We start from the raw sequence: 26023 nt of genomic DNA on the forward strand, positions 1-26023 counted from the left end.
CACCTGCCATAGCAAATCTAGCTGCTGTCACCCAGAGCTGCCACCAAGGGTTGCAGCCACACTTCTCAGCTGAAGGAAAGCACGAAGTGTAGCTCCTGAACTGGGAGGGAAGGAGATCTCAGAAATGGCACAAATCCCATCAGACGCTGAACACGCTTTAGCAGCCCTGGGGCTCTGAACTGGCTTGTTTGACAGTTATAACTAATCAGCAGTTATAAATAACCCCTGCAGAGTTCACAGCGAAGAAACGGCTGACATGTGGCCACTTCTTTTATTTGTGAGAATAGCTGTGTATTTGTGTGTAAGTGTGTGCATACAGGCATTTCACACACTGAAACACACAGAACTGTCCTCAGCAGTGATGCAGCTGCCATCATTTCCAAACTCTCGCAGTTACTCTGGCGTGGCAATTCTGCTAGGAAAGCACCACTACTATTTGAAATTACGTTCCAAAGGCAATTAAATTTTTCTGGTAAATTAATTTTTCTGGGCAGAGGGGCTTTGGGGAAGAAGCTAAGAAACTGAAGTGATTTTGGAGAAGGGCCAGGAAAATTACTAAAAGATTAAAAGGAAAAATAAAGGCATGTTCATAAACCCAACTACGAACTCAAGGATCGTGGCCTTTGCAGGGAACAGGTATTTCACAAGTGGGGGTCTTCTCAATGTAGCACACACAAAATAACAAGAAGCCACCCAGCTTTAGTAATTCTAGCCAAATACAGACAGTGAGCACAGTTAACCATTCAAATAATTTAGGTTCTTTGTCACTTGGAGCCTTTAAACAAACTGAACTCTGATCTGGCATGATCAAGTCTGATTCAAATAGCAGTCAATTCCAAGACCAATGCAAGTGCAGTTACTGGCATTTATAGTGTACGTCAGTCCAAGTGTTTAGCTCTACAGGACCCTTATGCTTTACTGCTCTATGAGTTACATTGCAACAGGATTAGTTCAGGGCCTGAACACACACACACACACACACACTCATGACATTTGCATACATGCAGTGCACAGAAAGAATTAAAGCAGATTTGCCTACGGGTTTGAAAGAGAGGAGCTCATGTTCTCAGAGCTGCCCCAAGGATACATACTCACCCTTTTTTACATTTTTTGAAGATTTTTCCTATTTTATCAAAAGGAACATCGTACTTGTCAGATATCTAGAACAAAAGAAAGAAAACATCTGTAAAGCAAGGAGGCTGCTAAGACTGCCTCTCACTTACTTCAGTGCAAAACACTCAATTATGATCTAAACCTGGGCACCGATTCTTGATCTAGCAACTCCCTGCTGACTCAACAAGGAGACTGCACAGAGAGAAAAGCAACACTGCACCCTCCTTGGGCTCTCTGGTCTCTCACTTTATTGAAAGCCATTTTTAAAGTCAGTATCAGAGAGATCAGGTTAAAAACTACTCATCACAGTGGCTGATAAAGGAAGAAAGAGCAACAAAGCAAAAAACTGTGCTGAAGACAAAATGATCACAAATTTCTGCCTTAGCGATTTGAGTGTCCACAGCCTCAAAGCATGGCTTGTCATCATACAAATACACAAAGGCAACCACGTCTGATTTACTTTGGCAAATTGCTCTATTGAATCAACAGCAAGCACCAAACCAATGTGCTCTTTCAGGGCACAACAGCATGTGATGGGTTCTCCAAACTGTATTTACGAGCTTTTGATTCCCTGTTATGAGAAGTCCCAGTGAAACAGCAGAGGTTCAGTTTTACTTCAGGGCCCCTGGGTAAGGGAGGACCTCACAGCCTTCACTCCCTCTACCTGTCAGCCTCTCTCCAGCCTGTGTGTGCTGGCAAAGCCTCTGTGCCCCAGCACACAGCAGCTCAAGCTGCTCCCACAATTAGCCATCAGTAAAATTCCTCTTCTGCCTGATATTCCTCATCCAGATTTGTAGAGGAGAACAGACCAAGAACATCACACTCCAAAACATCACAGGCAGGAAAGGGTCTCATGTTATAGAGCCATCCCTGGTCCCAAAGAGAAGGCAATACCTGGCTGTACAGCCCCGAGGCCTCTGTCTTCCAAGCCTCCACGAGGCATTAGTCACAGAATGACGGTTAGAAATGGCAATTCTGAGCTAGTGCCAAGCATGACATCATTCCCCAGAGTTAAGCTCTGTGCTTCCTTTGCAGCATTACAGCAGCAGGAGTAAGTGGAAGGCTATTTTGGAAGTCAAGCACCAGAGAATAATTTCACGCTTGTGTGCACAGACACATAAAACTGTCCAAGCACATTGCCCTGTTCTAAGCTGGGGCTCAGAAAGAGCTCCTCCCTAGCAGTCTGCAGAGGGGAAGGAAGGCCCCCAAATGGGGTTTTCACACAGAAATAAACCCAAGCCATTGAACACGCTCTGGAAGTTGCTTCACCTCCTAATTCAGCTCTTATCTCTGCCACAAAAGTCATTCCAAGTGGGAACCCACTGCCTTTTTTTTCCTCAAGGAAAAGACCTACAAACTGCTTGCTGCTGCCATGTGCCCACAAAAGAGCCTGCATAAATAACAAGCCCAGAGGTCCAGCACTGCCTAGCAGTTTGTGACTCTTAAGCTCAGATTTTCGAAGACTGTTAAGAACCACCTTCTTACACCCAGATCTCATGCGTGTGGAATAAGACACTTAACAGGAAGCTTCCAAAAGCCCCTTCAACAATGAACTAAAGCATTATTTACATTAATTTCCCCTTTACTGAAAGAGCATTGGCCTTCTGCATCTTTTCCAGAAGCAGCAGAGATACATGGACTCAAACTGCAACCAGCATTCTAAATCCTACGATTGTCCTTCACACACTGACTGGGCCACTTTTTCCTCAAGCAGGAGGCAAGGACTACAAATCAGCCTTCATACTTACAGCTTCCATTAGGCCTTTCAGAGATGGTGTCTTTAACATCAGTGCATCAAAGACTTCCTCTGACTCTTTTCGGACATAAAGCAACACTGAAAAGCAAATCAGAGAGAGGAGTTAACTGCAGTTGATCCTCATCAAAGAGCTGTATATATGACAGTGGCCAAATACGGAGCAATGTGGACTAAAGGTCTCACGAAGAGAGGTACATACATACACCTACCATACACTGAAGCTGTACAGCTAGGTTAGCTCAAAAGGCACCCACCCTTCATGCCCAGAAATACTGCATGCTTACATGTCAAACACCTTCATTCTCAAAATTCAGGTTTTTCACCAGCTGATACTTTCTCTGTTTTTTTGAAAGATTACATTTAAAACACAGAAAGGAGGAATGCAAAACACGGGAGTTTCGAGAATCCAGCATCCCTTCATGTCCCACAAGTTACCTACAGTAAGATTTTTCACAGTTAACCAGTTTGACAGCCGCCATCACAGCAGGTGAAGCCAACTTGGTCAGCTCCTCATTTTATAATTATCTGTACACTCCCCCCGCCTCCTACACCATCTCATCTGCTTCCCCTCTCCACGCCATATTTGAGGAATCCCCACTCCAGCTCAGCTGACACACACTACAGGCTCTCTTTCCTGCTAGCATGGGAACCAAAGAATAAGAAACCCAATTAGGTAAGTATCTCTAGCGTTCTCAAGCCAGCAGAGTCATTGTATGTAGCATCAGCCTCATTAAAAACTGCATTAAGGCTGAGGAATAAGCCATAAGAGCAAAAAAGCTTGGACTTGAACGGCTTTGCTGCCTTTAATCCGTCTTCTAATGACTAGGTATTGCAAGCTGGATTGTATACAAGGGTTCATTAACTACACACCTTTGACACGCCTGCAATACAGCACAATTACTGGTCTAAGTTGACCAAGGTGAGCTAAGGACAGCACAACACCTGGATTTCCTCTGCTAGAGGAAGATTCAAAACAAGAACTGTAGATTTTTAAATGAAGAGAGCGTGAACGCTCTCAGTAACAGCACAGGTAGGACATTAGAGCAGTCAACATAGAGATATTGCCATGGATCTCATTTTATTGCACACAGTCCAGAGACACCAAGAGGTCACACTTCCTTTTATAAAATCCATCATTTCCAATTAGTTTACAGAGTACCAAAGTACAGCCCCATTCGGGTCAAACTCGTGAGGTGGAAAAGGTTAAACCTCGCAAGTTTAATCTTCATCTCTTAATCCTTTAAGACTTGTCATGGTCTTTCCATATACAGCTTTCATCAGGCAGGCAATCCCCCTCTATGCCTCCTCCAAAAAGGATCTCTCATTTTCTGCCATGACACCACATTAGTGTCCAATTCCACAAAGTTCAAAGATACAAAACAGGTTTCAAATCAACCAAATATGCTCTCATTTTGCTTCCTAGTGGTGAACAGCCCATCTTCCAGCACCACGGAAGATACAACGATATTCAGAAGCAGCTCTTGGCACTGAAACGTCAAACCCCCACAAAAGAGTTTCCGGCATTTTGTAATTGATTATCTGGTAAACTTCCTGCTCAAAAAACTGGTACAAACTGCTCAATATCTCTGCACCTTTCCTTACACAAAATTCAAAGGCAGGCAGTGCCTGAGCTGGCAGAAAAGCCCCAAAATTCTCTCACAGCAAAAAGATTTGTGAAACTGAATTACAATCTGACACACGTGTACTTTCCATTATTAGTCAAAACAAGAAGGTCAGGATAAAGCATACTACAAAATGAAACAATCTCAGGGGCTTCTCTTTATCCTGATGGACAAGCACTCCGATAATGCAGTCTTTGAAAGGAGAAAGTAATACCTCTTTTTGGTTCTTCTATTCTGGCCATTTTGTTTGGAGTAGCAATGAAGTCCTCTTCACCAATGTAACCTCCTCTCTTCAGGTTGGAACTGTCATTGACAGAGCAAAACGTCAGCCACAGTCCAATTACAGGGACTTACCTCCTTTCCAAGGGCAAAGTTTCAGGAGTCTGAAAAAGCACAGCTCTTACCTTTCACCTTCTAGCTCTTCAGAAGCAACAGGAAGGACCTTTTAAAACAAAGAAAGATTTTCTTGAAATATGCAGAAAAACATACGGTGATTTGACTAGCTAGTGAGAGCCTAAGAGCATATTCTGTCCTCTGAGAAAACTACATAGTAGTATGAACTCCACAAAACAAAGCCACACGAAGACATAGCATTTGGCTGGCATTACACGGTCCTGCCAGCAATACACTTCCCATCCCTTCAAGCACTAAATGCAAACAGCAACTCTGCAATAGATCTGCTTACATCCAAGAGTCATTGCCACTGAGCAATTCTGCTGTATCCCACACAAGCAAAGGTCCAACAGTGACACGTTTTTGTTCTAGCAGAGAGAACCCCTATACCCACAGTAGGAAATGCAGGGGATAGGCAGCCGGCTCTCTTGCTCAACTGACTGATAAACACAGCAGTACAAGCTAGAGGGGAAAAAGAGGCTGTCAAGAAGGCAGCCAGACACACCTTTACTGCTACAAGTAAGATTCTTTGATCCAAGCAAAAAAACATCGCCTTCATTTTAATAAACAGACAGTACTTTTGCTTAGGGTTGTGCAAGCTTTATCCAGAACTGGAATCCATTTCCTCTTTATCTTTCAACTCTGTATTGAACAACACTTAGACTCAATCTTTCAAAAGGCAGTAACTACCTTTTTTATCACTTCCCCTGCAGAGAAATTGAAGGATCTCAAATGCTAGGGATGGAAATGCACAAGAGCTAACTAGTTCTCTGTCTAGGCTAACGTAGTCCTCCAGCAGTACTTAAAACTACAGCTTATAGAGACAAGTTTATTTCGATTCTCTGTTAGGAATTGAGGCCACTGTCTTAAAAAAGTAACACTGATATTCTATTAGAGCATGCCAGAACTCTAAACACAGGAAGACTGAAGATTTTGAAATTTGGTTGCACTCATTTTTTCCCTTCCAGCTTCCTGTCAGCTGGGACTTTCCAGGAATGCTGAGGCAGGGTGATCTGGCAGCAGATCACACAGCTGACACGCTTGCCAGCTCCACAAAACAGCTTTTCACTCTGCAGCAGCAGGCTGCAGAAGCCTGAAGTCCACAGCAGCACAGCAGAAAGCCAGCAGACTTTACAAGAGAAAACCAGCCTGCAGTTCCTTCTGTGAACTCTCAGCTGGAAATGCTTTGGAAAAATCATTTCAGGTTCTTCACAACAGTAGCTCACAGGAAAATAATTTATTCAGAAAACATCCCCAGTTAAGTCCAGCCAACACGTCTAGGAGCAATGTCTCTTGCTCATGTAAGACTCAGCCTGTGTTTGTTTACAGCAGCAGCACAGACAGTCTGGTATTTCATATTTAACAGAAACACACAGCACCCTAGACTTCTTGCAAATACACCCCACAGCACTCATCACTCCCACACCCACGGCTTTACTTACGTGAGCACCACGCTGCAGATTTGCAAAGTGAACATCAGGAATGAAGAGGACTGGCTGAGTGTCTAAATCCATGAAGGGCTTGAAGATAGTGATGTCCGTCCGCTTATGCGAGGGAAGCATTGGCACTTTGACATCAGAAACTGGAGAGAGACCAAAGGCTGGGTCAGAGGACAGCACAGACAGCGAGAACGGTGCAGGCAGTGAGGAGGCCGAAGCTCTCCCACATCATTTAAAAGGCACACACAGGCTGCTGAACAAGAGTACCCAACAGTCATGGTCAAAGGGAGAAGCTTCTGTAGTAGGAGTTTGAACCTGGGTTGTCTTGGGTAAGGGGGCCTGGACTCCAGCAGAACGGCAGAGAATGAATTCCATTTGAGTGAACTGTCTGACTCCATCTGAGTATTAAGCTGGGCTGCAGGGTGGTCTGACCACTAACCCCAACAGAAAAACCTAGGTCTTCCATATACCAAGTGGAACAGAGAACAAAAGCTGTTTAAAGCCCCCCCTGCCCTTCTGCTTAACCAATCCCCCACAGTGGGCTGCTGAATTTCCCACACCAGAACGGTGGAAAGAAGAGAGAGAAGGAAACAGACTGCCACCCACACAGCTGGGCACCTCTCCAAAGTCTGTATTAAGCAGCATGTTTGCTCTAAAGAGATGCACAAATCTGCTCACGAGTTGCATTTCCATTTCATACTTCTCAATTTATATTCTTCATCTCATCATTCGCCCTGGTCACCCCCAGGCTGCCAGACCCCACGTCATCCCCCACCAGCACCATCTCCCACAGAGGACTTCAGCTCTCACCACACACCAGTTCAGTGACACAAAGCACAGCGTTCATTCACAAAAGCCCATCTGGGACAGAGTGAGGCAGGAGGTGCCTCAAATTGCTGTTCTGATATGACCAGATTCTGATATCTGGTCATGTCAGAACCACAGATTTCCACTTAACTACCACGTGGAAACTTTTACACTTTGAGTGTATAGCAAAGCACTTCACCTCTCATGTTTCCGATCAGAAATAAACTTTTTTTGCCTTGTAAAACTGATTTTTCAAAGACTGCTCAATCCCTGTAAAATAATTGTTTTGACCAAAAGTCAACATTTCTGCTGTTGCTAAGTCCACTTGCATACGGTATCAGTAATCCCAGAGGTGGGTACAACAGCTTTTGTCTTAGAGCAATTAAAAACTCCTAACATAAAAACTCAACAGCAACGCACTGCACTTTCCAGGAAAATCAAGGTCTCTCCAGGTTAATTCTCACTAGAAAGCTTCTGTACAATCACAAGATCCTGGAAATTGGTATTGAAACTGAGTTTTCACCTTCCAGCAGTCTTTTGACAGCCAATGAGGCAACTACATTTGTGAAATGCTCCCAGTGTGCTAAAGCTGCCTTTTACGTAGGGAAAAACAAATCAAAACAGATCCCTTCAACATTGGCCCTTGAGCAAAAGGGTTCCCTCAGAGCATTACCTTCTTCTGAAGCTGCTCCAGCAGCCCATACCTGCTGTGTCAGGAAAATCCTGCCCAACAAGCTGTGAGATGCCTGCCTGTCCAACTAGTCGGACTGCTCACAGCACAGCTCTGATAAGCAAGGGAGAGCACACGCCTGCCCCATTAAAGGGAGCATTGGGAGATGTGTTCTCTGAGCAGCTCTGTTAGCCAATAACAAGCCACCAAAACACAGGATCTGTTGCAGTCAAGATACATAAACCTCACCTGCAGCAGCCAAGGGGAAGATACTTAGCAAGAGGCAGCTGTGCAGCCTTTGTGTACTGAGAACACAGAGATCTTCACATCACTCATACGTATGGAAACAATTTCTACTGAAAATACTAAATAAGGATGGCTTCGCTCTGGAAGAGTGAGCACAGGGCTGGAAGGCACAGATTCAAGCCTGCCACCATCTTGCTGCACAGCTGTAAGCACCTTCCAACATACGCTAAAGCTTAAGTTTAAGATCAAGTTGGAAATGTTAAGAACAGCTCCAGCTCTTGTGGACACCTGAATCTACAGGGGCTGCAGCAAGCACCCAAACATCACACACACCTCGTCACTTCAACTGCTGGTAAATGTGCACCAGGATCCTGTCTTGGACAGGAAAAATCACATAAAGTCCTAAATGACTCAGTAACTTGTTAAATGCAATTAATGATCCATAAACAACAGCTTAAAGCAAAACCACCTCCACAGGGGAGTTGACTCAAGAGTACTACTGCATAAACTATTCGTCAACAAAATGAGATCTAATATTTAAAATACTCATGGAATAATTTCTACTTACAGGCATTCAACTGAGAGCTGGGGTCAGTGCACTTGCCTTTTCTTTTGCTTTGCTTTCTTTCTTCATCCCTGATCTTCCTTTCTGCTCCCTGCCAAGAGATTAAGGGAAGTAGAAGTGAGGAAGGTTTCTCAGTTTGTTGTTTTTTTGGCTGCAAAAGCAGGAACAGATTCTTCCAGAGCTGTGCTTGCAGAGGTCAGATCCAGGGTACCTGAGATGCAATTCCACCTGTATGCCAACACTGAGATCTCCCAGCATTTACTTTCAAATCCTATCATGAATGAACTCCAGCAACCACACAGAAGGTGCCATTACTTCCTTTTCTTTCAAGTCAGATAGAAATAACAATTGTATGAAGCACAACAAGATATACCTGAAGTATTTGAAACACTAGAAACTCTCAAGTCCTCCCAATTTAAGAGTTCATAAGATAATTACTGAGCATTGATCTATAACGTCAAGCCACGCTCGGATCACCAAGATACCTTCCTGCATGCTGCACGTGGAGTCAGCAGCAGCTATGGAAGCCTCTACAGTCTAAAGCTGTAGACGTTCACTGCTTTAATGTAGGCATCATTTCTTTCTTTCCTTTGCATCAGCACTGGGCTGTGGTGGAAGCCACAGAGACCAAGCTGGGTTGCTGCCCACATAGCTCCTGGCACTTCACCCCAAGCAGCAGTGGGGACACAAAGTCAAGGTAGATGCAGACAGCTACAACAGAGAATCACTTCCATTCCTCCAGCTCTGAACACAATCCCACGTGACTGTGGCTTAGGGCAGGGATGTCACACAGCCAGCTGCAGGAAGCAACTGGCCCAAAGTAGCTACCCAAGACTCAGTTGGGGTGCTGCCATCAGACCACTGCCCCAGATGGAGCGCACAAGCTCTGCCCTCCTGTAAAATAGAGTAACAGTCATCTGGCCACAGAGGCATTACAGAAAGCCATCACTGCTTCTTTCTAGCCCTGCAGAGCTGCCAGTAACAGTCCCACATCGCTGTGCAGAGCAGAGGAAGAACAGATTAGCTATAGAAGACAGTATCAAAAAACACACGGCAGTAAGGTGTGAAATAGTACCTAACAGTACCTAATACATGCATGTGAGAAAGGCAACAGCCCTCCTAACCACGCAGTAAATCCACACTCTATGGGCACCACCACACTAACATCTGCAAGGTTGCAGCAGGCATGTCTGCACTAGCAACTAAAGGGAAGATTCACCTACACGTTTGATGTGCACCAACACATAGCTCCTCTTCGCCCTGCTGGCAGCAGGGACACAAGTAGTTTCATGACAGCTGTTGTGGAAAAAAACCCAAGAAAGTTGCTGATAAAGACAAGCCTGCTGCTGGCTGCAGCTGGCCCCATAACAACACAAAGGCTCCACCAGGACAGTTGAGGACACCCACCCAAACTCCAGATGGACCCACTTCCTCTTTATGCCTTCTGTCACCAGAGGGGTTGCAGCATCTCAGCTCAACAGCAGAAGTTGGTGGCACAAAGATTTGGCTCCAGCCCTGTGTTCTCCACCTTTCATGTGCAATTACTGAAGTTCTGCTCCTCAGACTTTATGCTATACAACAGCACCGTCTTCAGTGCCAAGAACATACAGACCCCACTGACAGGATTTGTATGCATTTTGAGGAAACCTCCTTTGACCTCTCCCTTACTGCACGGTCACAGAGCTCTGTTATATACAGTCAGCTGGGTTCTCCCTGGGTCCCTGCATCACCTCAGCTGCTTAAACGACAGGCTCTTCTGTTTGTCAGCTTGTTACCAAGAGCAAGGGGAAGGAAAAAAAAAAAAAAACCAACAAAGATACTGGAATCCCATATTCTGCAGTTATGGAGTAAGTATGCTCACAAGAAAAAGATCTTCCCAACTTTCCTCACCAGCCTGAAATGCTGAAATGCAAGATTTCACACTCTTGCCAACATGTTAAAGGCTGCAGGATTTTTCTTTGTTGTTTCTCCTCCCTTGTGTAACGGGTTCTTGGGCTGTCAAAGGGAAGCTGTGCTCTGGAGAGCCATCATTTCTCCCTCCTGCAGCAAAACACAACTAACATGATAAGCAACAGCTGCACAGGTGCAAAGCTGCGACACGGTCAAAATGGCACAGTCTTCAGGACACCGCTGGGCTGCCTGGCTCCTGCCCACGTGCTGGGTACAACAGACGTGCTCTGAGATGCCCCCAGCCCCTCTTGTTTAGGTAGGGCTCTGGCAGCCTGCTCGCAATGCGGAGGAGCTTTCCTGTGGGACAGGCTCACTCCAGCCAACAGCTGGGCATCCTGCCCACGTGCCTGGCATGTCCCCACATCTGACAATGTAGTGAGGATGCTTGGCTGGTGGAGAAATGTCACTACAAGGGACTTCTGCTACTCTCTTGTTCATGGAAACTAGGGCAAAGGGACGTGGAGACGTGAGAGCACAAGGGATGCTGAGCCAAAGGGGTCTAATAACAGCACATCACTGTTGAAAGCCAGCTGGAGGCTCAAGCTGTGACCCATGGCATGCAGGGGGGGTTGCAGAAATAACACTTCTCACAGGTCCTCAGGGCTGGCCCTTGGCATCTCTCATCTCCTTGCTCCCGGGTTCATGAAGTAGGTCAGAGAAGAAGAGATCTAATAGGAGGGGAAGCTGCTCACTGCAGAAGCATTAGAAATTCTGGAGGGGGGGGGGGGTGATTTACTGGGCTGGGACAGAGGCAGAAAGCATTATCCCCTATCAAGCACTCTGCACCAGCACAGCCTGTTCTTCAGCCAGCTGCATCACCTCCATGACCTCTTCTTTCAACATCTCACTGGTTTCAGTACCCCACAAAAACCCTCTCACTGCACAGCAATGGCAGCTCCCAAAGGACACCGTCAGCAATAGTTTGTGAGAGCATGCATTTAATTGTCATGCAGCACTCAGCTGTGTCCCAGAATTCTCCCTCTGACAGACCACCCCCATCCCTGGTAGCCCAAGCACTTCCGTGACAAGCCTGAAGGAAGCCTGCACTATAATGCACTACAGAAAGGCAGCAATCTCTGTTCAGCTCCTGAAGCCACATGGGAGGTAAGATGCAATCCAAGCATGGTGGGCACCTTTGGGCTCCTTCCACATGGAACACGAAGAGCAGAAACGCCGGAAGAAACTTCATCTCACAGGCAGCAACCAAAAACCAGAACCAAGCAGCAGCAGCTTCCCCTGCCCCACAGGTTCCTCCCTTCCTGTGCAAAGGCGATCGCACAGCATTAACACAACTGCTTGGCCTTCCATAGAAAATCTATGAATTCATACACATAAAACAGCAGAGCACTGCCATGCCAGTACCTAGGTTTGATGGAAGGTCAGGCAGGCCTTAGGTGGAATTAGGGGGTGACAGAGCAGTTGGTTGGCCACAGCAAGGCTATTTTGTGCTGTTTTTTTTTTTTTTTTTGCTTCCCCCCCAAAAAAGATCTTCACAGTGTAGAATTGGTTCCCCAAGAAGAAAATGGGTAACAGCACACCTGCAGGTAAAAGGTGGCAACAAACACAGTAAGGACAGTGATACATGCAGATGACACAGTTATGTGCAGAGGAAGTAGCCCTGAGAACATTCATTAATTCTCTCGTAAGTTCATCATCATCACAACAGTCTTCCCAGGAAGGAAAACAAAACTCTTCCCAAGAGGCACACGAAGGATGACAAATAAACAACTTTATACTGATAACTGCAAGCAGCTTCTCCTAATATGCAGGAAAGCAGAGACGGCCTTCATTACCAGTTACTTCATCAGGTTGAATATGAGGAAACATTTCTTCTCAGAAAGAGTGGTGAGGCAGTGGCACAGGCTGCCCAGGGAGGTGGTGGAGTCACCAACCCTGGAGGTGTTCAAGAACCGTGGAGATGGGGCACTGAGGGACGTGGCTAAGGGCCATGCTGGGGATGGAACAGTGGGGGGATGAGATTATCTTAGTGGTCTTTTCCAACGTTAATGATTCCATGATTCTGTTTAAAACCAAAAATGAACAATAAAACATGGCAGGTTATTACTAGGGTGCTATTAGCAGAGGCAGATTAGAGGGCTCCATAGATTTGGGGAGGTGGTGGGGCAGAAAAAAAATGAAATGGGACACTCATATTCCAGCAGCATGCCAAGGAAAGACTGCACATGATGAGATCAATGCCTGATAGCTCAGGCCTCCAGAGGGAGAGTGTGAACCTATTCTCAGACCTGGGACTGCAGAGGTGTGCGAGATCTCGCTCGCAAACAGTCCTTCTGATAAAGAGGGGCTGGATGTGAAGAGAGGCCCCAGCCAAGTATGGTGCCAGCAAGGCAGAAGTTCAGTATGGCTCCCAGTGATGGACAGAGGGACTGGGGAAGTCATGCAGCACTCCTGCCAGCCAGGAGAGCTCTTGGTCGCTCTGGAAACAGTAACACTGCATATCACCTGCTACCATCTCCCTTGAAAGATTGTTCAGATGGGAGCAGGTTAAAAAAACTGAGAAGTCTTTCTTCACAAACCCAGAGAAGCTCTTACAACTGCTTTCAGCTCAGCTCCTGTAGCTTCCCTCACTCTTTCAGGTGATCCATGACTGGGAAAGGTGTTAGTTCTTGATGTGTTAAATGCATGAGGCAGAGCAGTCAAATTACAGCATCTATCCACCCTGTAAACACACTACACTGCTGTATCCCATAAGGGCACAACGAGAGCAGCTCCATTTTACGCTCAAAGAAGGGTCAACTTGACAACAAAAGAAAAGCATAATAAGAAAACACAAAGATATTTACAAGGGATGACATGGTGCAACTTAGGCAAAAATGAACGCCTTCACTTGTCCATACCAATTGCACTGTTCAAACAAAAGCCCCCTAAGCTGAGGAGCAGCCTTTCCCAAAGTATCATCTGCACATTGACCCAACCTTACCTTATCACAGAAGACTTTAATCTGGCAGTAGGCACGGTGCACAGGTTTGTTACTCCTGTTGTTGTAGCTGTAGGTGTCGATCTGAAGATTCAGGGGCAGGCCTTTAACTCCTTTCTGAGAGGAAAAATCTGTGCTGAGGCAGTTCACAGAGATGAAAACCTGCAGAAGAGGAAAACAGTACTCATCAGCAGTGTCACACATTGCTCACTGGCCACTGAACAACAGACTGCATGACAAGTGGAGATCTAGATGCTGCTCTCCACCCCTACATGCAGCGCTCTCTATCTTCAGAGATTTCAGGTAAAAATGCATGAGAGACATCACTGCATTCCTAATTCTTTATCCAAATCACAACAGGGGCAAAGTCACTTCAGTAAGAGTCAATTTCAGTAAATTCTCAAGCTTTGAGATCTCCATCCACCTTTCCCAGACATTTACACCAGGCCTCTCTCCAGACACAATGCTCATTATTGGCACATCTCAGAAGTTGCTGGAGATATTGCAGGAATGCTTCCCACCAACTAATTGCTTACTTCTTTTGCTGCTAAAGTGAAGCACAATCTGACACTGTACAGAGAATTAGTGCCACCTTCCGGAGCCTCTCAGCATTGCAAAATCCCTTGCTCATTTGCAAGTAGTGGATGGGTTTGATCAGGAACCGTGATTTTGCAAAGTGCTTATCAAAGGCTTCTTTGCACAGGTTCTGCAACAGCCTTCTCAAGTTCTGACACAATGGGGAAATGGAAATGCAATACCTATCAACAGATTAGGATACAAGTTCTTATTCTTGTATAAAACAGTGCAATAAAAATCTAAAAAGAAAAACCAAAGAACAGGAGGCTGGCTGCCCAGTCGAGCATTGCTAAGCACAACCCCTGGCACAACAGCCCAGCAAACAGCCACAGCCCCTTCTGCAGGACCTTGCCAACACCCTGCCAGGTCTCACTCCTACAGAGAAACTGAGACGTGTGGAAAGTATTGCCAGTAAACATCAGCAATCCACAACCACCTGCATGTTGAGCTCCAGGGCCCGGAATGGGCAGAGGGAGGGTGCTGGCAGCACTACCAGGGTGAGCAATTGCTCCAAGGAGCCTGAAGAGATGCTCTCAGCTGCTCTGGGACTGTGTAATCAGCCGCATGCGCAGCCTGGGTAATTGTGCTCCCTGAGCACTGGTCTTGTTTGTAAGAGAGCCTTAACTCTGCTGTCTGCATACTTTTACATCTTTTCAATTTTAAATATACGGACCCATGATGAATATTCACATGCAGCTCTCCTGTCTGCATGGGAAAGATGACTGCATGCTGCAAGGAAACAGGCACTCAGCAGCTGCTCCACGTCTCCCACAACCCCAACATTCCTGCAAAACCCCTCCTGAAGTCCCACACTGCTGCACCCCAAGAGATCGAGCACCCACAAAACGGTGTCACATCTTCTTTGGCAAATTCAGGTGTAAGTACGGGGCACTCCACTGGAAGAGGCCCCCAGGCCCAGCCTTACCAGCTATGCAAAGCACGCACAGCACTCCGGGCAAAAGGCGGCAGCCTTGGCACAAGAGCTACGTGCTGCTGCAGCACAACTGTGTGGGGATCTCATGGGAACCTGGGATCGGCTGTCAGATGACAAAGATTATCCTCCTACTTGAAATTCTCCTCATTTGATTAGTTCTGGCTTTGAAGAGTTGACTTCATTTCAATGCCATTTAAGTCTTCAGGACTCTAGGCGGGAGACGACAACCCAAACTTTCTTGTGCCTTTGCCCATTTGTACCAAACCACCTCAGTTAAAAGGGATCATCTGCTTCTCCCAACCCATCCTGCAACTCTGAGCCCCACTGTAAGTTTGAAGTTGCTTCAAATTCCACAAAAGGGGCACTTCAGACAACTGCTTTTCTAGGTTGAGCTATCACAGCCTCAGCCCGGTGCTTTGCTCAGGAAGATGTGACTGTGCTCAGAGAGAAACGCAGGGCTGGGTGAGCGAACCAGCTCTGTGAGCCAGCTCCATCCCCACCCCACAACTGCCAGAAGAAAGAAAAATGTAACCGCAGAAGTTGCTCCACGTCTTCAGCCTGCTGAGCAAGATTCCTTTTCATGTGTCCAACCTATTTTCCTAAGGGCAGTTCCGCATTCTCAGCTATATTAAGATTTGCTGTTACTTTGAAAAAAAATGAAAAAAAAAACACATTTTCATCTCACCTCCCAAGATTCAACATAAAGCCGGCATGTAAAAATAGAGTGCTGTCAAGCCCAAGCACTTACGAGCGTGAGTCAAACCCTCAAAAGTTACGCAGATTTTCTTTAAAGATCTGGAAAAGGATCAGAAACCTGTTCCCGAGTTTTATTTTGCTTGCTTGGCAGTTAAACCCGTGGTGTATACTGAATCATATTTCCAGGCTTTGCCAGACTTCATTTTCTGTTGTTATTAATGTTGTTGTTATTAATGAAAGCTGACAAATAGCTCTGCACAGCGGTGTTTGAGATGGAACACCAAACAACAAAGCCTGCAAGCCAGGACATGATGCTGTAACTCCACATTCAGTGACATTCACCTCAGTGCACTCCAGACCTCCCATGGCCACGGTCAGCACCGTGCAGCCACAGGGCAGGTGAGCAGCAGCCCAGTCCTGCAGAAGGAACAAACTGAGACACAGGGATGAAAGCAGCTGCTTTGAGATCACACTGGAAGGTGGCATAGGAAGAGCACTGACCTTCTTGGCTCCGTGAGCCATCTAACCACCTGACTGCTCACAGCTACGAAGGAACACACTGTGCCTATGGTCAGATCTGCAAGAAATGATCTTCAGCTTTAACTCTGCAGAAAAACCTAATCTGCTCTGCTGCACGCCCTCAAGGAAGGGCAGCACAGACAGCCAGGTTCTTTCCACGCAGCACCTTTTTCCTAACAAGATCTGCCTTTCAAACAAACCAGGAAAAACAGGCATAATTAAAGGGCAATCAAAGCACTGCAGGAACCTCACTGTCAGCGAGATGAAAGATGTCTTTACAACATGAAGGCCTGCATACCTACATCTCCTCTCCCTGGTTTATCTTGGACGCGGGGAGCTCTTTGGTCACACAAGAAGCACCAGCAATTTTGCTTAGTCCAAAGGTTGCATATGCAGAAGCTTTAGATGAGATGTCACTTTGCACAGCCTCCTCTTACCCGCTGCAAAGCTGAAAGGGATCCTGGGGCTGGCCCAGGTAAAGGCAGGCTGCGTGGATGGGAATCAGCTCTGCCCAGTCCCCAGCACCACATGTGGTAGAACCTGCACTAAGGTCACATAACAGACCTCCACTCATGCCACGGATTTCCTTCTGAACATAGCCCTAGACAGATGGGCTTGGGACCATCCTCATCTGATTACCTTCCTCCCTGCAACTTAGTCTTTTTAAGCAGAACATAGCTAAATTGCATTCAACTCCTCCTATTTATGCTCCATTATGTTTTTGTAATCAGAAGATAAAATCACTGCTCAATAATCCAAGTCCATTGGCCATTTCTTTTCTCAATTCAGGAAAAAAAAAAAAACACCAAACAGCTTTTCTCTAGCACTCTTAGATAGGCAAAAGCCTCTTGTTTTAACGTTATACTGAACTTAAACCTATCTGGATGCTCGAGACTTTGGTTCACTGTATGTGGAGAAAACACAAAGCCCAGAGTCTACAACATACCCAATAGGGACAGGTTAAGCTGCTTCCTCAGGAAGGCAGTATAAACCATTCTTCTTGACCTTAAGTGCTGATGGCCCACTAGTTCCAGTGTTCTGCCCAAAATGCAGCAGGCAAGGGGATTCCAATGTATCCCATTTCCATAACACCAAGGCACAGTCTTGCTGCAGATGCCTCACCAGACTCCCTGCTCCCAGAACCAGCCTGGGGCCTCACAGACCTCACCCAACAGGACCCACTGGGACCATGCTGCATTGCACTCCGCTTTCTCTTGGTGCAGCAAGCTCATTCCTGTGGTCTCCGGCTGGGGAAGGCAGCAGGGAAGTTGCTGTACAGTTGACTTTATCTCTGTGTCAATTTCACTTTTTGTAGAACAGAGAGCCACGGAACCCCTCAACTGAACTAACCTGAAGAGGAACCTTTGAGGCTTCCACACAAGATTAAAAACCAGGGGAACAAATAAGGCAAAGGATGCATCTAACCTAAATAAAAGAGTGTGGTTTGGACCAGCGGATTTGAACCTGCCTGCCAGCAGGAGCTCTGGGAATGTCAGTTCCAGGCCTGAGAGCTGCTTTGCACGGTGACCCACAGATGCATGCAACCACATGGTCACTGTACTCTTGCCGAACAGCTGGAGGAACAGCCTTAGGCCCAAATTCCACAGACAGCTCATTTATCAGCCATCCACCAAAGAAAAATTACCCAGAAGCTCAAAGGTCAATATTTAAGTGCTGATGGCCGAAAGCACATGGGTTCTCTAAAGGCTTTGCTAAATACAGATGTGAATGAGAAAGACAAAGGGGTCTTTCCTAAAGAGACAAGCACATGGATGTATGCAGGATAGACCTTAAAGTTCTCAATCCTGTTGAGCTGGATACAAACCCTTCCTAGCCCCGGAGCCTCATAAATGACACCAGTGCAGCCCCAAGAGGCAGAGTGCCATGCTAACGTGGCCATGTGGCTTCCAGGAGTGGAGCTGGGCCGTGGCCAGGCAGCTGGCAGCACAAGCAGGGCAAGCATGGGTCTCTGCCTGCACACATCCATGAAAGTACAGCCCAGGAAAGCAGTGCTGGGAAGGCTGCTCTGCCTTTCAAAGAAGGAGGAAGAAAAAAAAGAAACGCTTGGTACCGATCACCTGAGAGGTCGCTAATCTTGCTGCTCTCACATTTGTTTCTTCACCTCCCACATGCACCACAGGTTTTGCATCAGCAGGGTGAGAGCCAAGGCAGAGATAAAAATTGGGCAACTCATGCACCTGTGGGCTCCCCAGCCACCTCCTGCCTTCAGGATCGGACGCTCCAAATAAGGGTTGTCTGGCAGATCTGCGATAGGGCCGCATCCGCTGCGGCTCCCTGAGACCCAGCGCCGTCCTGCTGGGAGTCCAAGGAATTTGCTTGCGCTCAAAGCCTCCAAAGCCCAATCCCAGCTACTGGCACAACGCACAGTGTGGGTCCCACACCCTGCCAAGCAAGGCGGAGTGGGAAACATCACCCGGTCCCAGATGAAAGAACATCCTCCTTGCAAGCTTGTTCCGTCAACAGAATGAAATTGCATAGTAATGAAAGGAAAATACATATTCCTGCTCACAAAGAGCAACACTGATTGCTATTCCAACATGTTCTGGAGCAAGGAAATACTCACAACACATGGGAAAAGCAGGGATAGAGGTTCCCATTCCTACAGTACTCCCTTCTCCCCATACTCTGATAAGATAAAGATGCAGCCCAGGTGTTGCTCTCATTGGAGTGGGTGGAAAGAAAATAAAAGCAGCAGTTTGGCAAAGGAAAAAATAAAAATAAATAAAATAAAGCAATATGTTTTTAAAAAAAATCTGGAAGAATGAAGTCTACTATGGCAAAAGACAGCTGAAGAGGAAGTTTTGCAATCAGGTATGAAAGGAATGGAGTTAAAATCATCACCACCCAGTTCTGTCCACAGAAAAACTACTGCAGAAAGGTTTCTGCTTTGGCATTAAGAGACATGCTGTGAGCTCCATGTTGGAAAGATGGTGGAGTTCAAGGTGCCAAGTTCTGGAGGAACGACTCTTAGCTGAAGAACTGCTCCTGATGTGCAGTGTTTAAAATAAAGAGCAACAGACACTTGGTTTCAGCACAGAGAACGGAGAGCTGTGTTAGCAGGCAGGTAGGCAAGGCTGGCTGTGACTTTCCTACATCCCTGCTCCTAAAGCTGTATGTACTTGTGCACCAAAGTACTTGTGGTCTGCAGCCTTGGCTTCAAACCAATACCTTTCCTTTAAGTATGTCTGACTCAACACATTTCATAGTTTCATTTCCAACTAACCAAACCTGTACCTCCCCAATGCTGCTGAAGGTGGCAACACCTTCTTTAATGAGGCATATGACTGCTGTTTCATTACAATGGCATCCATATAAATACATGCAATATTCATCAATCAAGAAAGTTGAATTTTTTTCTATGGTGAACGCTACGTGAAGATTGTGCTAGAATAAACTCTTAAAATAAACCAGCAGAGTACACCCCTGCCTTACTGCATGTTACAGCAAAAGACCCACCCCCTCCAAGAAGTGGGCTCACCTAACAGAAACCTGCCCAAGAGCTGCAGTTGACGTGCACGAAGACCTGCTGAAAGACCATCCTCAGTGAGCAAACTACTATTTTTAAAGGCTGACTCCAATTAGCTTCCAGTTACCTTATAGACTTTCCCACATTTCTTGGACAAAAAAGAAAAAAAAAAAAAAGCAGTTTAATCAGATTTGTAATTTTTAATTGTAATTCAGAGCATCACTTTAGAGAAAGCACAGCATCTACCCTTTAGTGGAAAGAGCCAAAAGCTTTACCAGAGTTCTCCAGCCCTAAAGCTGCTGTTACACCCTGACTAAGTACCTCATTTTAGTAGAAAGGGTCTTTCACACACAGAGACTGCTTACAATGCCTTTTTTTGTTTTTGGAGGGAAGGAGTGGGAGGACAATAGGGCCCTTAATGTGCAGTGACATCACTTTTGGCTGCAGTCCTACCATCCAGCCTAAAACCAGCAGACAGAAGCCCTCCACAGGGCCTTGCTCCGGAGCCACTGACTTTCAGAAGGAGCCACGGCAAGCATGGAAGGCTGCCTCCAACACCAGCAGGGACCTGCAGTTCACATAACCACATAACCTGTCAAAGACATGACTGCCACAAAGACACCTGCTTGCTTTACTGTGCTCTGCCCAGTGCTCTTCTGCCGAGTTACAGCTCTTGGGCTTTCAGCCAAACAGGTTAGGAGCAGAGCCTGGAGCGAGCCAGCTCAGTGCTCAACTGTGCGGCTGAGCCCCTCTGCAGAGCCCCCAGCCCAGAGCACAGCACGCTGCCTTGCCTGGGGCAGACACGGGGCAGGAGCTCAGACAGCACCCGAGCCAAGCTGGATCCAGCAAAGCCAGTTAACCCTGGGGAAACCGATCTGTCCAGATTGTTCAACTGTCACTGCCTTGAGAGCAGGCCATGTCTCCAGGCCAAGGTTAAGGGAGAGAAAATGTTTCACAGTCTAACGGCTAACAGAACAGCCAATGTGAAGGACAGAGCAGCAGGAAAGACTTGCAGGAAATGTACATTTACCCACGCACACACTGACAATTCTCTAGAATCATTACGATTGGAGAGACCCCTAAGATCAACTAGTCCAACGATCAACCCAGCACCAAGCCCACAAACAACATCCCTAAGTGTTCACTGGAACAGGCTGCCCAAGGAGGTTGTGGATGCCCCATCCCTGGAGGCATTCAAGGCCAGGCTGGATGTGGCTCTGGGCAGCCTGGTCTGGTGGTTGGCGACCCTGCACATAGCAAGAGGTTGAAACTGGATGATCATTGTGGTCCTTTTCAACCCAGGCCATTCTATGATTCTGTGATTCGAAGTGCTACATACAACTTTTTCAGGAAAATCTCCAGGGACACAAACTCCACCACCTCCCTGGGCAAGACGGCTGCTGGCTACCAACCAAAAGGAGAATCAGGCACGCTGTGTAATCTTGAGAAGAGATGGTTCTCAGTCTCAAAAACTTACAATCTGGATCTACAACTACTTTTCCTGGCTTCCAGATGGAGTCAAAGACACAAAAAAAAAGCAACAAAAAGAGCAGCAAGGACAGGATTCCTCTATTCCTCTTCCCTAACTTAAGAAGCTGACTTCAAAGACTGTCCAATCAATGGGGAATGGCAGACACCTCCACAGAAAGCTCAGTTCCAGCTCTAGACACCCCATCCCTAACAAAGGGACAGAAGAAAAAGGCAACAGGCTTGTGTTCAGACACCTAAAAGCTGTTAGCAGAAAAATAACTCTGCCCTGTCTGGCCAGAGAGGCAGAGGCCCAGGATAGGGTGGGAAGCTGTTTGAAGTCTCCGAAAGCCTCAGGGTAACTCCAGCATTACCTGTTGCGTGCAAGCAGCGAGTGTATCAGCTACACATCTTTGTCAGACTCATCAGACTACGCTTCCACCCAACTGGGACTGCTCCCGAGAAGCTGTGCTGACTTTCCTAAATACCCAATTCAACAGTTCACCACTTTGTCAGCTATATCCCCTTTTGAAACCTGGTCATCTTCTCCACACCCTCAGCTCCCTTCACCGCCTCAGAGCAGGGAAACTTCAGATCCCGGGCCCTTTTCCAGTTCAAACACATTTGCAAAAGCCACAGAGCACTTGCTGCACTGCTATTCCACAGGCTGGCCATTTCCAGCGACTTCTGTGCTGTCCTGAAGGAACAGAAGAGGGCAGAGAGGAGCCACTAAAAAGAAGTACAGAATATCTTTGAAATCCAGAGACAGAAGATCTTTGAAATCCCAGAGTGGGAAAAGCCTGTTGTATGTGAAATACTCCTGTCCCCGCACACATGGGATGACCTAAGAGCACACAGATGCAGCCAGGTACACGACTTTAATTGCTTCAAGCAGGACCTGCCTGCTGCAGCTCATGTCCAGTGCCCTGGAATCGCACTTAGCTCTCTGAACTGGGAAATACTCTTTCCTGGTGAGAAACACTCACTGATGAGTGCTTCCAGCCTCCAGCAACGCATCTGCACATCTTCCTTCATACAGAGTGAACACAGTTATTATTACTTGAAAAGTGTTTTTTTCACCAGGAAGTTGTGCATTACCAACTCGTCAGTGTCCTCAGGGGATCAGCAAACCATTCTCCTATGGAGCAAGGTGACAGAGAGCATGGATAAAGTGGTGGTAGAGACCTGATGCTCCTGCAGAGCCCCACACAGCAAGGGTTAGCACAAGAAAAAAAGGCAAATTCTCGTAAGACTCTGGTCCCAGAGCTGCTAGGGACAATTTCTTGAGAAGATACACCATTTCTGCCTTAGGACTTTTTGACATGCACCCAGAGTCCTGGGTCCCTATATGAGTAATTGCATCAGAAACCTCAGATGCACAGCCCTGCACCACTGTACTGTGCTGTACAGGACCAGATCCTTCCTACAGCAAACTGGAATCAAGAGCAAGAGGGAAAGGAGAGAAGAAGCAACTCCAAAAGAATCTTCTGGCTCTAGCCCAGGTAACTCCAGGGCTCAGGAAACAAGTTTCTAATAATCAAGGCTTGCTAGCTGGTTAAACATAGTCTCTATGCAACACTGCTGTTATTAAACACAAGACAGTATTTATTACTGCAAAAGACTTTCTGCAGCATCAGAAATTCAGCTCACTTTATTCTCTGTTCCTCATATGCTTTAAGACTATTGTTTGAGGAAGAAAAAAAAGAAAGGAGATTGGGAGAGTGCGAGAAAGAGCACACGTGTATGCAAGGTAAATGAACCATGCAATAAAGATTGTTGAAATTGGCTCAGGCATCTCTTGATAAGATCAGAGGAGTTGAGAAAGAGCTGCAGCTCATGGATGAGAAATCCAACCACTGACAAAACGCATCCGCTAAGGGAAAAAAGCTGAATAGACATTTAAACACACAGAACACTTGTTAAAAATAAGACTTGGGTCCAGAGTATTTGTCTTAAGATCCGGATTCCAGGAGGTATGAATGGTGCCTTCTCCATATTCACACAAACCAGCACAGAAAGCACATGGATACTGTGCTGTTAGGAAGGAAATTTGTCTTACAGAGCCATAAAACCAGCCTCAGTCACAACTTCCCATACCAATTAATCCCATAAAAATTAGCCATGACATGAAATTCAACTTTGAGGATCCTCAGACATTTTCAAGCTGTTATTGGTAATTTTACTATGAGCCTGCAATAACTAAGCTACTCATTCAGGTGCCTGTAGAGCAGCTGGGCAATAAACACCTGCACCAGCTTCAAAATAGATACACTCAAATTCATCAGTTACGTGCTGACAAACCTGTTTAAAAGGTTTGGTTCATCTTTTGGTTCACCTCGATGAATACTGCTGTGCCCACTAAAACCAGAGACTCTGCCTGGACATGCCACGGATGACACAGTGGAGCTGTTAAACAGTTTGCTCCTCTGATCACAGAGAAAACACCGAATGCTGAGCATCTACATTGATCTGCTCATTGCCAGTTTGCTAGGACTGCCCTGAGGGGTAAAATCAGAAGATAATTACTAGGCTGTCAGCTGGTGGGACAGGATAGCTTTCCTCAGGATGGCCGCCCAGCATCAGTTCTATGTCCTGCTCTTGTTATGCTCTCGTGCAGCATAGAGTAAAGCTTGCAATAGCAACAAGCTCAGTGCAGCAACATTTCATGCCTCTTGTAGAGCACAGCAGCACACACAGCTCTAGAAAGACCTTTGCATTTGCTGCCCAGAGCTCCAAGGTGCCCCGTAGAAGGGCTTTCCCTACACACGGCACTGCTGTCCCCAGCAGCTCTCCTCACAATGATGGCAACTAGCACAAGATACTAGCAAGAGAACAGTCAGTCCACAAAAAACAAAGGATACACTTCCCACATTTTGAAGAAAACCCTGTACTGTCAGCACAGGCAATAAAGAAATTCTCCAAAGACGACTTCTGTACTCAACTCCAGCAACAAAGTGCAGAAAATGACTTGGGAACTGAGGATACTGCATTCTCTCTTACCTGCTATCATGCTAGCCAGAAGACACGAGTCCCTTCCAAATAATGGAACGGCTTCATACAGCCACAGTTCTCTACAAACTAGGAAAGCTGCCTGTACACATCTACTGTAGTGCCCAAAGTTTGGCAAAAAGATGAAAACAAAGTTCACCGGGAGGCTGCTCTAACTTTAAATAGGTCACGGTGCATTGGAATCTGTGCTCTCAGCAACACATGCTGTTAGCTCAACAACAGCAGCTACTCCTTCAATACGAGCCCATCATCACAGCCTTAACTCCTGAGAAATTGTCCTCCCTGCTTCCTACCAAGGGCATAGACTGCCCCTGAGTCCAGTTACACTCAATCCCACCCCTGGTACCATTTCATCTGCTCTGGAAAAGTTCAGTGCCTCCTTTTGTCGGTACTTGTCTTTCAGCAGACAATTCTGCCAAGAATCTTAGAGCAGTTGCACATAGAAACCCTCTTAAGAAACAGCCAGGAGGTTTTGCCTAATATAAGAGCGTAAACAAACTTGTTACATGCTAATCACTGGGTAGGCCACACACCCTTCTCCTCCCCCCACGCCGTGAATCTCCTGAAAGGACAGGAAATAAAACCATGGTCACATACCTTTGCTTCCTCGTTGATGTCCCAGGTGAAGGAGATGGCATTGTATGCGATCTCTTCAATGTTACTGATGGTGTTGAAGCTCTCCTTGTAGTCAGCTATTAGAAAAAAAAGAAGGGTGAGGGAGAAGAAGAGGTGATACCGCCCGGAGTTCTTAACACATACACAGCAGCAAAAAGCTGCACCTCCTCAGCAACACCTTGGGGGCAAAGGAAGGTGAATCGTATTTAAGAATGGATCACTAGAAGTCAGGAAATGACTCCCAGACCAAAAACCAAACAAACAAACAAAAAAAAATAACCAACATAAAACCAAAACCCTATGCAGGTTGGAAAACGGGGCACTCACAGAAAATCCTAACTAGAAACTCCAGTGAGAAAGGCAGACATAATTGATATTGCATGTCCTGAGTCATAAGCTGCTACACAGGGGAAACTCTGGACAGCAATGGTAAAAGCTCTCAATAAAACTCATCCAATAACAAACAAAGATTTGCATGTACGTCTGCTTTAAGTGCCAAGTGATTAATCCCTGCTTTTATTCACAGAAGGAAGACTCAGAACAACCCAGCTTTCTGCCAGAGAAGTTTGGAAGGTGGCCAACCACAGCCTTATCTAGAGGCAAGAGGAAATTTGCAGCATTTTCCTTTTTTGTCCGTGAACCAAAGGCCAGTTGTGAGCAAATCTCACTAGAGTTGAGGTACTTCTCCACAAGGATCTTTACCCTTTGAAGAAATACAACATCTAGGACAGCCACAGAGTCTATAAGATGCAATCTAGCTACAGCTACCAAGATTCATGCCAAAAGCAACTGTAATCTGGAGAGAGTCATCAGATCACCCAACACAGGTCTTCAAACTCAACTCATTCATGAACCAAAAAGAACCTTCCAGAAACCCAGTCTCTGTAAGGAATCCTAAAAACCACATTAACTCAATTAGAAGCACCCTCCAGTCCTTCAGAAAAGTTACAGAATTGAAGGCATAATGCAAGTAACAAAGCTTTAGCAGAAAATCCATGCCAACGAATTAAGTTTGGAGTTTGACATCAGCAAGAAGTGTTCCTTTACCTATGTCAATGCATCTTTGTTTGGCTGTGTGTTGTCTTGAGTGCCAGTATTTCCAGTGCCGGAGCTGATCTTCTCTTGTTTTGTCTTCAGCAAACACTACCATAATGACACTCTAAAAGGAGAGGGCAGAAGATTAAAGAAAATAAAACACAAACACACAAGAGAGAAAAGGCC

The 26023-nt window shown here is 46.2% G+C and overlaps 1 protein-coding gene across 4 annotated transcripts in view; it reads right to left on the reverse strand.

The window, feature by feature from the left end:
* Positions 1-26023, reverse strand: part of GRHL1 (grainyhead like transcription factor 1) — a 37344-nt gene that overhangs the window by 889 nt on the left and 10432 nt on the right. For 2 of the 4 annotated variants that reach the window (XM_052685369.1, XM_052685359.1), the window contains exons 7-15: positions 25850-25961; positions 24785-24879; positions 13503-13661; positions 8651-8702; positions 6327-6466; positions 4896-4933; positions 4706-4794; positions 2862-2947; positions 1096-1160 (exon numbers count right to left, since the gene is read on the reverse strand). In XM_052685369.1, the coding sequence (XP_052541329.1) occupies positions 1096-1160; positions 2862-2947; positions 4706-4794; positions 4896-4933; positions 6327-6466; positions 8651-8702; positions 13503-13661; positions 24785-24879; positions 25850-25961 (836 nt within the window). Of the gene's footprint in view, positions 1-1095; positions 1161-2861; positions 2948-4705; positions 4795-4895; positions 4934-6326; positions 6467-8614; positions 8703-13502; positions 13662-24784; positions 24880-25849; positions 25962-26023 lie in introns of all 4 variants that reach the window. The other 2 variants (XM_052685350.1, XM_052685342.1) reach the window with 1 other exon arrangement.

The sequence above is a fragment of the Tympanuchus pallidicinctus genome, unplaced genomic scaffold (genome assembly GCF_026119805.1).
Source record: "Tympanuchus pallidicinctus isolate F22 unplaced genomic scaffold, pur_lepc_1.0 scaffold1, whole genome shotgun sequence".
Lineage (NCBI taxonomy): Eukaryota > Metazoa > Chordata > Aves > Galliformes > Phasianidae > Tympanuchus > Tympanuchus pallidicinctus.